Here is a 12,076-nt window from a genome sequence, read left to right on the forward strand (position 1 = left end):
AGTGGGTGAGTGGTGAGTGGTGAGTGGGTGAGTGGTGAGTGGTGAGTGGGTGAGTGAGTGAGTGTGTGAGTGGGTGAGTGAGTGAGTGAGTGTGTGAGTGAGTGGTGAGTGGGTGAGTGGGTGAGTGGTGAGTGGGTGAGTGGTGAGTGGTGAGTGGTGAGTGGGTGAGTGGGTGAGTGGTGAGTGGTGAGTGGGTGAGTGGTGAGTGGTGAGTGGTGAGTGGGTGAGTGGGTGAGTGGTGAGTGGTGAGTGGGTGAGTGAGTGAGTGTGTGAGTGGGTGAGTGAGTGAGTGAGTGTGTGAGTGAGTGGTGAGTGGGTGAGTGGTGAGTGGGTGAGTGTATAAGTGAGTGAGTGAGTGTGTGAGTGAGTGGTGAGTGGGTGAGTGAGTGAGTGGTGAGTGGGTGAGTGAGTGAGTGAGTGTGTGAGTGAGTGGTGAGTGGGTGAGTGGGTGAGTGGTGAGTGGGTGAGTGGTGAGTGGTGAGTGGTGAGTGGGTGAGTGGGTGAGTGGTGAGTGGTGAGTGGGTGAGTGGTGAGTGGTGAGTGGTGAGTGGGTGAGTGGTGAGTGGTGAGTGGTGAGTGGGTGAGTGGTGAGTGGTGAGTGGGTGAGTGAGTGAGTGTGTGAGTGGGTGAGTGAGTGAGTGAGTGTGTGAGTGAGTGGTGAGTGGGTGAGTGGTGAGTGGTGAGTGGGTGAGTGTATAAGTGAGTGAGTGAGTGTGTGAGTGAGTGGTGAGTGGGTGAGTGAGTGAGTGTGTGAGTGGGTGAGTGTATAAGTGAGTGAGTGAGTGTGTGAGTGAGTGTGTGAGTGAGTGAGTGAGTGGGTGAGTGAGTGAGTGAGTGAGTGAGTGAGTGAGTGGGTGAGTGAGTGAGTGTGTGAGTGTGTGAGTGAGTGAGTGAGTGGGTGAGTGAGTGTGTGAGTGAGTGAGTGTGTGAGTGAGTGAGTGTGTGAGTGAGTGTGGTGAGTGAGTGAGTGAGTGTGTGAGTGAGTGAGTGTGTGAGTGAGTGGGTGAGTGGGTGAGTGAGTGTGTGAGTGAGTGAGTGTATGAGTGAGTGGTGAGTGAGTGTGTGAGTGAGTGAGTGTGTGAGTGAGTGGGTGAGTGGGTGAGTGTATGAGTGAGTGGTGAGTGAGTGTGTGAGTGAGTGAGTGTGTGAGTGAGTGTGTGAGTGAGTGTGTGAGTGAGTGAGTGAGTGTATGAGTGAGTGGTGAGTGAGTGTGTGAGTGAGTGAGTGTGTGAGTGAGTGGGTGAGTGGGTGAGTGAGTGAGTGAGTGTATGAGTGAGTGGTGAGTGAGTGTGTGAGTGAGTGAGTGTGTGAGTGAGTGGGTGAGTGGGTGAGTGAGTGTGTGAGTGAGTGAGTGTATGATTGAGTGGTGAGTGAGTGGTGTGAGGTGAGTGAGTGTGTGAGTGAGTGGGTGAGTGGGTGAGTGTATGAGTGAGTGGTGAGTGAGTGTGTGAGTGGAGTGAGTGAGTGTGTGAGTGTGTGAGTGTGTGAGTGAGTGAGTGAGTGGGTGAGTGAGTGTGTGAGTGTGTGAGTGAGTGTGTGAGTGAGTGAGTGTGTGGTGAGTGAGTGTGTGAGTGAGTGAGTGAGTGAGTGGGTGAGTGAGTGTGTGAGTGAGTGAGTGAGTGTGTGAGTGTGTGAGTGAGTGAGTGAGTGTGAGTGAGTGTGTGAGTGAGTGAGTGTATGAGTGAGTGTGTGTGTGAGTGTATGAGTGAGTGAGTGAGTGTGTGAGTGAGTGGTGAGTGGGTGAGTGGTGAGTGGTGAGTGGGTGAGTGTATAAGTGAGTGAGTGAGTGTGTGAGTGAGTGGTGAGTGGTGAGTGGTGAGTGGTGAGTGGGTGAGTGGGTGAGTGGTGAGTGGTGAGTGGGTGAGTGGTGAGTGGTGAGTGGGTGAGTGAGTGAGTGTGTGAGTGGGTGAGTGAGTGAGTGAGTGGGTGACTGACTGAGTGAGTGAGTGAGTGAGTGAGTGAGTGGGTGACTGGCTGAGTGAGTGAGTGGGTGAGTGAGTGAGTGAGTGGGTGAGTGACTGAGTGAGTGAGTGGGTGAGTGAGTGAGTGACTGAGTGAGTGAGTGACTGAGTGAGTGAGTGGTGAGTGGTGAGTGAGTGGTGAGTGAGTGAGTGAGTGACTGAGTGAGTGAGTGAGTGGGTGACTGAGTGAGTGAGTGAGTGGGTGAGTGACTGAGTGAGTGAGTGAGTGGGTGACTGGCTGAGTGAGTGAGTGGGTGAGTGAGTGAGTGAGTGGGTGAATGAGTGGGTGAGTGAGTGAGTGACTGAGTGAGTGAGTGGGTGACTGAGTGAGTGAGTGAGTGAGGAGTGGGTGAGTGAGTGAGTGAGTGACTGAGTGAGTGAGTGACTGAGTGAGTGAGTGGTGAGTGGTGAGTGAGTGGTGAGTGAGTGAGTGACTGAGTGAGTGAGTGACTGAGTGAGTGAGTGACTGTGTGAGTGAGTGGGTGAGTGACTGAGTGAGTGAGTGACTGAGTGAGTGAGTGACTGTGTGAGTGAGTGAGTGACTGAGTGAGTGAGTGACTGAGTGAGTGAGTGACTGTGTGTGTGAGTGACTGAGTGACTGAGTGAGTGAGTGACTGAGTGACTGAGTGAGTGACTGAGTGAGTGAGTGAGTGGCTGAGTGAGTGACTGAGTGAGTGACTGAGTGAGTGAGTGGCTGAGTGTGTGACTGAGTGAGTGACTGAGTGAGTGAGTGAGTGGGTGACTGGCTGAGTGAGTGAGTGGGTGAGTGAGTGACTGGCTGAGTGAGTGAGTGACTGAGTGAGTGAGTGAGTGGGTGAGTGAGTGAGTGAGTGAGTGAGTGACTGAGTGAGTGAGTGAGTGAGTGAGTGACTGAGTGGGTGAGTGAGTGAGTGAGTGGGTGAGTGAGTGACTGAGTGAGTGACTGAGTGAGTGACTGAGTGGGTGAGTGAGTGAGTGAGTGAGTGAGTGACTGAGTGAGTGAGTGAGTGAGTGACTGGCTGAGTGAGTGAGTGAGTGACTGAGTGAGTGACTGAGTGAGTGACTGAGTGGGTGAGTGAGTGAGTGAGTGGGTGAGTGAGTGACTGAGTGAGTGACTGAGTGAGTGACTGAGTGGGTGAGTGAGTGAGTGAGTGAGTGAGTGACTGAGTGAGTGACTGAGTGACTGGCTGAGTGAGTGAGTGAGTGACTGAGTGAGTGACTGAGTGAGTGACTGAGTGGGTGAGTGAGTGAGTGAGTGGGTGAGTGAGTGACTGAGTGAGTGACTGAGTGAGTGACTGAGTGAGTGAGTGAGTGACTGGCTGAGTGAGTGAGTGACTGAGTGAGTGAGTGAGTGGGTGAGTGAGTGAGTGAGTGGCTGAGTGTGTGAGTGAGTGGGTGAGTGAGTGAGTGGGTGAGTGAGTGAGTGAGTGACTGAGTGAGTGAGTGAGTGAGTGAGTGACTGAGTGGGTGAGTGAGTGAGTGAGTGGGTGAGTGAGTGACTGAGTGAGTGACTGAGTGAGTGACTGAGTGGGTGAGTGAGTGAGTGAGTGAGTGACTGAGTGAGTGAGTGAGTGACTGGCTGAGTGAGTAAGTGAGTGACTGAGTGAGTGACTGAGTGAGTGACTGAGTGGGTGAGTGAGTGAGTGAGTGGGTGAGTGAGTGACTGAGTGAGTGACTGAGTGAGTGACTGAGTGGGTGAGTGAGTGAGTGAGTGAGTGACTGAGTGAGTGACTGAGTGACTGGCTGAGTGAGTGAGTGAGTGACTGAGTGAGTGACTGAGTGAGTGACTGAGTGGGTGAGTGAGTGAGTGAGTGGGTGAGTGAGTGACTGAGTGAGTGACTGAGTGAGTGACTGAGTGAGTGAGTGAGTGACTGGCTGAGTGAGTGAGTGACTGAGTGAGTGAGTGGGTGAGTGAGTGAGTGAGTGGCTGAGTGAGTGAGTGAGTGGCTGAGTGAGTGAGTGAGTGGGTGAGTGAGTGAGTGAGTGGGTGAGTGAGTGAGTGAGTGAGTGACTGAGTGAGTGAGTGAGTGACTGGCTGAGTGAGTGAGTGAGTGACTGAGTGAGTGACTGAGTGAGTGACTGAGTGGGTGAGTGAGTGAGTGAGTGGGTGAGTGAGTGACTGAGTGAGTGACTGAGTGAGTGACTGAGTGAGTGAGTGAGTGACTGGCTGAGTGAGTGAGTGACTGAGTGAGTGAGTGGGTGAGTGAGTGAGTGAGTGGCTGAGTGAGTGAGTGAGTGGCTGAGTGAGTGAGTGAGTGGGTGAGTGAGTGAGTGAGTGAGTGACTGTCTGACTGAGTGAGTGAGTGAGTGGTGAGTGGTGAGGTTGCCTCTGGCTGGTAGTCCATGAGAAGCTGGTCTCCCACTATCACGTCGTGTGCTGCGTAGCACTGAGTGAGTGAGTGAGTGACTGAGTGAGTGACTGAGTGGGTGACTGGCTGAGTGAGTGAGTGAGTGAGTGACTGAGTGAGTGACTGAGTGAGTGAGTGAGTGACTGAGTGGGTGAGTGAGTGAGTGAGTGAGTGAGTGAGTGACTGAGTGAGTGAGTGACTGAGTGGGTGAGTGAGTGAGTGAGTGGGTGAGTGAGTGACTGAGTGAGTGACTGAGTGAGTGACTGAGTGGGTGAGTGAGTGAGTGAGTGAGTGACTGAGTGAGTGACTGAGTGAGTGAGTGACTGAGTGGGTGAGTGAGTGAGTGAGTGGGTGAGTGAGTGACTGAGTGAGTGACTGAGTGAGTGACTGAGTGGGTGAGTGAGTGAGTGAGTGAGTGAGTGAGTGACTGTCTGAGTGAGTGACTGAGTGACTGGCTGAGTGTGTGAGTGAGTGACTGGCTGAGTGAGTGAGTGAGGGGTGAGTGGTGAGGTTGTCTGCGGCTGGTAGTCCATGAGAAGCTGGTCTCCCACTATCACGTCGTGTGCTGCGTAGCGCTGAGTGAGTGGGTGACTGAGTGACTGGCTGAGTGAGTGAGTGACTGAGTGACTGGCTGAGTGAGTGAGTGACTGAGTGAGTGAGTGAGTGACTGAGTGACTGTCTGAGTGAGTGAGTGAGGGGTGAGTGGTGAGGTTGCCTGCGGCTGGTAGTCCATGAGAAGCTGGTCTCCCACTATCACGTCGTGTGCTGCGTAGCGCTGAGTGAGTGGGTGACTGGCTGAGTGAGTGAGTGAGTGGGTGAGTGACTGAGTGAGTGAGTGAGTGGGTGACTGGCTGAGTGAGTGAGTGAGTGGGTGAGTGACTGAGTGAGTGAGTGAGTGGGTGACTGGCTGAGTGAGTGAGTGAGTGAGTGAGTGAGTGAGTGAGTGAGTGAGTGAGTGAGTGAGTGAGTGAGTGGGTGAGTGAGTGAGTGGGTGACTGTCTGAGTGAGTGAGTGAGGGGTGAGTGGTGAGGCTACCTCTGGCTGGTAGTCCATGAGAAGCTGGTCTCCCGCTATCACGTCGTGTGCTGCGTAGCGCTGAGTGAGTGGGTGAGTGAGTGAGTGAGTGAGTGACTGAGTGAGTGGTGAGTGAGTGAGTGACTGAGTGACTGTCTGAGTGAGTGAGTGAGGGGTGAGTGGTGAGGTTGCCTGCGGCTGGTAGTCCATGAGAAGCTGGTCTCCCACTATCACGTCGTGTGCTGCGTAGCGCTGAGTGAGTGGGTGGGTGAGTGAGTGAGTGGGTGACTGAGTGAGTGGTGAGTGAGTGAGTGAGTGAGTGAGTGAGTGGTGAGTGAGTGAGTGAGTGGTGAGTGAGTGAGTGAGTGAGTGAGTGGGTGAGTGAGTGAGTGGGTGACTGGCTGAGTGAGTGAGTGAGTGAGTGAGTGACTGAGTGAGTGAGTGAGTGGGTGAGTGAGTGAGTGAGTGAGTGGGTGACTGTCTGAGTGAGTGAGTGGGTGACTGGCTGAGTGAGTGGGTGACTGAGTGAGTGAGTGAGTGAGTGACTGAGTGAGTGAGTGAGGGGTGAGTGAGTGAGTGAGTGGCTGAGTGAGTGAGTGAGTGACTGAGTGACTGAGTGACTGGCTGAGTGAGTGAGTGAGTGACTGGCTGAGTGAGTGAGTGAGTGACTGGCTGAGTGAGTGAGTGGGTGAGTGACTGACTGAGTGACTGAGTGAGTGAGTGAGTGGGTGACTGAGTGAGTGAGTGTGTGGGTGACTGTCTGAGTGAGTGGAGTGAGGGGTGAGTGGTGAGGCTACCTCTGGCTGGTAGTCCATGAGAAGCTGGTCTCCCACTATCACGTCGTGTGCTGCGTAGCGCTGAGTGAGTGAGTGGGTGAGTGAGTGAGTGAGTGAGTGAGTGGGTGACTGTCTGAGTGAGTGAGTGGGTGACTGTCTGAGTGAGTGAGTGGGTGACTGGCTGAGTGAGTGGGTGACTGAGTGAGTGAGTGTGTGGGTGACTGTCTGAGTGAGTGAGTGAGTGGTGAGTGGTGAGGCTACCTCTGGCTGGTAGTCCATGAGAAGCTGGTCTCCCACTATCACGTCGTGTGCTGCGTAGCGCTGCAGGTTCTCACACAGATTCTCCACCGTGTCAATCGGCTCCTCCTGCATCATCATCATCAGCATCAGTAGTAGTATCATCATCATCAGTAGTAGTATCATCATCATCATCATCAGTAGTATCATCATCATCATCATCAGTAGTATCAACATCATCATCATCATCAGTAGTATCATCATCATCATCAGTAGTATCATCATCATCATCAGTAGTAGTATCATCATCATCATCATCATCAGTAGCATCAACATCATCAGTAGTATCATCATCATCATCAGTAGTAGTATCATCATCATCATCAGTAGTAGCATCAACATCATCATCAGTAGTATCATCATCATCAGTAGTAGTATCATCATCATCATCATCATCAGTATCATCATCATCAGTAGTAGTATCATCATTATCATCATCATCAGTAGTATCATCATCATCATCAGTAGTAGTATCATCATCATCATCAGTATTATCATCATCAGCATCATCATCAGTAGTATCATCATCATCAGTAGTATCATCATCATCAGTAGTATCATCATCATCATCATCATCAGTAGTATCATCATCATCATCAGTAGTAGTTTCATCATCATCATCAGTAGTTTCATCATCATCATCATCAGTAGCATCATCATCATCATCAGCAACATCATCATCATCAGTAGTAGTATCATCAGCATCATCAGTAGTATCATCATCATCATCATCAGTAGTATCATCATCATCATCAGCAACATCATCATCATCAATAGTAGTATCAACATCATCATCATCATCAGTAGTATCATCATCATCATCAGCAACATCATCATCAGTAGTAGTATCAACATCATCATCATCATCAGTAGTATCATCATCATCATCAGTAGTAGTATCATCATCATCATCACAGTAGAAGTATCATCATCATCAGTAGTATCATCATCATCATCATCAGTAGTATCATCATCATCATCATCATCAGTAGTATCATCATCATCATCACAGTAGTAGTATCATCATCATCAGTAGTATCATCATCATCATCAGTAGTAGTATCATCATCATCAGTAGTATCATCATCATCATCAGTAGTAGTATCATCATCATCATCATCATCAGTAGTATCATCATCATCAGTAGTATCATCATCATCATCAGTAGTAGTATCATCATCATCATCATCATCAGTAGTATCATCATCATCACAGTAGTAGTCTCATCATCATCACAGTAGTAGTATCATCATCATCAGTAGTAGTATCATCATCAGTATCATCATCATCATCATCAGTAGTAGTATCATCATCATCATCAGTAGTATCATCATCATCATCATCAGTAGTATTATCATCATCAGTATCATCATCATCATCATCATTAGTAGTATCATCATCATCATCAGTAGTATCATCATCATCATCATCAGTAGTATCAACATCATCATCAGTAGTATCATCATCATCAGCATCATCAGTAGTATCATCATCATCATCAGCATTAGTATCATCATCATCATCAGTAGTAGTATCATCATCATCATCAGCAACAACATCATCATCAGTAGTAGTATCAACATCATCATCATCATCAGTAGTATCATCATCATCATCAGTAGTATCATCATCACCTGGTCCTGAAATCTGAAGTCGTTTTCTTCAATTTGCTGTATCTCACGATAGATCCTGGAACGAGACACGGGGAGAGAGACACGGGGAGAGAGACACGGGGAGAGAGACACGGGGAGAGAGACACGGGGAGAGAGACACGGGGAGAGAGACACGGGGAGAGAGACACGGGGAGAGAGACACGGGGAGAGAGACACGGGGAGAGAGGCACGGGGAGAGAGGCACGGGGAGAGAGACACGGGGAGAGAGGCACGGGGAGAGAGACACGGGGAGAGAGACACGGGGAGAGAGACACGGGGAGAGAGACACGGGGAGAGAGACACGGGGAGAGAGGCACGGGGAGAGAGACACGGGGAGAGAGACACGGGGAGAGAGACACGGGGAGAGAGGCACGGGGAGAGAGGCACGGGGAGAGAGACACGGGGAGAGAGACACGGGGAGAGAGACACGGGGAGAGAGACACGGGGAGAGAGACACGGGGAGAGAGACACGGGGAGAGAGACACGGGGAGAGAGACACGGGGAGAGAGACACGGTGAGAGAGACACGGGGAGAGAGACACGGGGAGAGAGACACGGGGAGAGAGACACGGGGAGAGAGACACGGGGAGAGAGACACGGGGAGAGAGGCACGGTGAGAGAGGCACGGGGAGAGAGACACGGGGAGAGAGACACGGTGAGAGAGACACGGGGAGAGAGACACGGGGAGAGAGACACGGGGAGAGAGACACGGGGAGAGAGACACGGGGAGAGAGACACGGGGAGAGAGGCACGGGGAGAGAGACACGGGGAGAGAGACACGGGGAGAGAGACGCGGGGAGAGAGAGACACGGGGGGAGAGACACGGGGAGAGAGACACGGGGAGAGAGACACGGGGAGAGAGACACGGGGAGAGAGGCACGGGGAGAGAGGCACGGGGAGAGAGGCACGGGGAGAGAGACACGGTGAGAGAGACACGGGGAGAGAGACACGGGGAGAGAGACACGGAGAAAGAGACACGGGGAGAGAGACACGGGGAGAGAGACACGGGGAGATAGACACGGGGAGATAGACACGGGGAGAGAGACACGGGGAGAGAGACACGGGGAGAGAGACACGGGGAGAGAGACACGGGGAGAGAGACACGGGGAGAGAGACACGGGGAGAGAGACACGGGGAGAGAGACACGGAGAAAGAGACACGGGGAGAGAGACACGGGGAGAGAGACACGGGGAGAGAGACACGGGGAGAGAGACACGGGGAGAGAGACACGGGGAGAGAGACACGGGGGGAGAGACACGGGGGGAGAGACACGGGGAGAGAGACACGGGGAGAGAGACACGGGGAGAGAGACACGGGGAGAGAGACACGGGGAGAGAGACACGGGGAGAGAGACACGGGGAGAGAGACACGGGGAGAGAGACACGGTGAGAGAGACACGGGGAGAGAGACACGGGGGGAGAGACACGGGGAGAGAGACACGGGGAGAGAGACACGGGGAGAGAGACACGGGGAGAGAGACACGGGGAGATAGACACGGGGAGAGAGACACGGGGAGAGAGACACGGGGAGAGAGACACGGGGAGAGAGACACGGTGAGAGAGACACGGGGAGAGAGACACGGGGAGAGAGGCACGGGGAGAGAGACACGGGGAGAGAGACACGGGGAGAGAGACACGGGGAGAGAGACACGGGGAGAGAGACACGGAGAAAGAGACACGGGGAGAGAGACACGGGGAGAGAGACACGGGGAGAGAGACACGGAGAGAGAGACACGGGGAGAGAGACACGGGGAGAGAGACACGGGGAGAGAGACACGGGGAAAGAGACACGGGGAGAGAGACACGGGGAGAGAGACACGGGGAGAGAGACACGGGGAGAGAGACACGGGGAGAGAGACACGGGGAGAGAGACACGGGGAGAGAGACACGGGGAGAGAGACACGGGGAGAGAGACACGGGGAGAGAGACACGGGGAAAGAGACACGGGGAGAGAGACACGGGGAGAGAGACACGGGGAGAGAGACACGGGGAGAGAGACACGGGGAGAGAGACACGGGGAGAGAGGCACGGGGAGAGAGACACGGGGAGAGAGACACGGGGAGAGAGACACGGGGAGAGAGACACGGGGAGAGAGACACGGGGAGAGAGACACGGGGAGAGAGACACGGGGAGAGAGACACGGTGAGAGAGACACGGGGAGAGAGACACGGGGAGAGAGGCACGGGGAGAGAGACACGGGGAGAGAGACACGGGGAGAGAGACACGGGGAGAGAGACACGGGGAGAGAGACACGGAGAAAGAGACACGGGGAGAGAGACACGGGGAGAGAGACACGGGGAGAGAGACACGGGGAGAGAGACACGGGGAGAGAGACACGGGGAGAGAGACACGGGGAGAGAGACACGGGGAAAGAGACACGGGGAGAGAGACACGGGGAGAGAGACACGGAGAAAGAGACACGGGGAGAGAGACACGGGGAGAGAGACACGGGGAGAGAGACACGGGGAGAGAGACACGGGGAGAGAGACACGGGGAGAGAGACACGGGGAAAGAGACACGGGGAGAGAGACACGGGGAGAGAGACACGGGGAGAGAGACACGGGGAGAGAGACACGGGGAGAGAGACACGGGGAGAGAGACACGGGGAGAGAGACACGGGGAGAGAGACACGGGGAGAGAGACACGGGGAAAGAGACACGGGGAGAGAGACACGGGGAGAGAGACACGGGGAGAGAGACACGGGGAGAGAGACACGGGGAGAGAGACACGGGGAGAGAGACACGGTGAGAGAGACACGGGGAGAGAGACACGGGGAGAGAGACACGGGGAGAGAGACACGGGGAGAGAGACACGGGGAGAGAGACACGGGGAGAGAGACAGACACACACAGAGAGAGACACGAGGAGAGAGACACGGTGAGAGAGACACGGTGAGAGAGAGAGAGAGACACGGGGAGAGAGAGACACGGGGAGAGAGAGAGAGAGACACGGGGAGAGAGACACGGGGAGAGAGAGACACGGGGAGAGAGAGACACGGGGAGAGAGACACGGGGAGAGAGACACGGGGAGAGAGACACGGGGAGAGAGACACGGGGAGAGAGGCACGGGGAGAGAGGCACGGGGAGAGAGACACGGGGAGAGAGGCACGGGGAGAGAGACACGGGGAGAGAGACACGGGGAGAGAGACACGGGGAGAGAGACACGGGGAGAGAGACACGGGGAGAGAGGCACGGGGAGAGAGACACGGGGAGAGAGACACGGGGAGAGAGACACGGGGAGAGAGACACGGGGAGAGAGACACGGGGAGAGAGGCACGGGGAGAGAGACACGGGGAGAGAGACACGGGGAGAGAGACACGGGGAGAGAGACACGGGGAGAGAGACACGGGGAGAGAGACACGGGGAGAGAGACACGGGGAGAGAGACACGGTGAGAGAGACACGGGGAGAGAGACACGGGGAGAGAGACACGGGGAGAGAGACACGGGGAGAGAGACACGGGGAGAGAGACACGGGGAGAGAGGCACGGTGAGAGAGGCACGGGGAGAGAGACACGGGGAGAGAGACACGGGGAGAGAGACGCGGGGAGAGAGAGACACGGGGGGAGAGACACGGGGAGAGAGACACGGGGAGAGAGACACGGGGAGAGAGACACGGGGAGAGAGACACGGGGAGAGAGACACGGGGAGAGAGACACGGGGAGAGAGGCACGGGGAGAGAGACACGGTGAGAGAGACACGGGGAGAGAGACACGGGGAGAGAGACACGGAGAAAGAGACACGGGGAGAGAGACACGGGGAGAGAGACACGGGGAGATAGACACGGGGAGATAGACACGGGGAGAGAGACACGGGGAGAGAGACACGGGGAGAGAGACACGGGGAGAGAGACACGGGGAGAGAGACACGGGGAGAGAGACACGGGGAGAGAGACACGGGGAGAGAGACACGGAGAAAGAGACACGGGGAGAGAGACACGGGGAGAGAGACACGGGGAGAGACACGGGGAGAGAGACACGGGGAGAGAGACACGGGGAGAGAGACACGGGGAGAGAGACACGGGGAGAGAGACACGGGGAGAGAGACACGGGGGG

General features: G+C 54.5%; 2 protein-coding genes across 2 annotated transcripts in view; both read right to left on the reverse strand.

Annotated features, from left to right (window-relative positions):
- LOC144955004 (nardilysin-like) overlaps positions 1 to 5,380 on the reverse strand; it is a gene marked incomplete at its 3' end in the record, with an annotated part of 46,474 nt that extends 41,094 nt beyond the window's left edge. Inside the window, exon 1 of the mRNA XM_078885358.1 lies at positions 5,324 to 5,380. Coding sequence (XP_078741484.1) covers positions 5,324 to 5,341 — 18 coding nt within the window. The remainder of the gene's footprint in view (positions 1 to 5,323) is intronic.
- Positions 5,381 to 6,095: 715 nt separating this feature from the next.
- Positions 6,096 to 12,076, reverse strand: part of LOC144955005 (nardilysin-like) — a 55,269-nt gene continuing 49,288 nt past the window's right edge. The window contains exons 7-9 of the mRNA XM_078885359.1: positions 8,010 to 8,064; positions 6,340 to 6,444; positions 6,096 to 6,101 (exon numbers count right to left, since the gene is read on the reverse strand). Of these exons, the coding sequence (XP_078741485.1) occupies positions 6,096 to 6,101; positions 6,340 to 6,444; positions 8,010 to 8,064 (166 nt within the window). The remainder of the gene's footprint in view (positions 6,102 to 6,339; positions 6,445 to 8,009; positions 8,065 to 12,076) is intronic.

Source organism: Lampetra fluviatilis, unplaced genomic scaffold, assembly GCF_964198595.1.
Source record: "Lampetra fluviatilis unplaced genomic scaffold, kcLamFluv1.1 SCAFFOLD_310, whole genome shotgun sequence".
NCBI lineage: Eukaryota > Metazoa > Chordata > Hyperoartia > Petromyzontiformes > Petromyzontidae > Lampetra > Lampetra fluviatilis.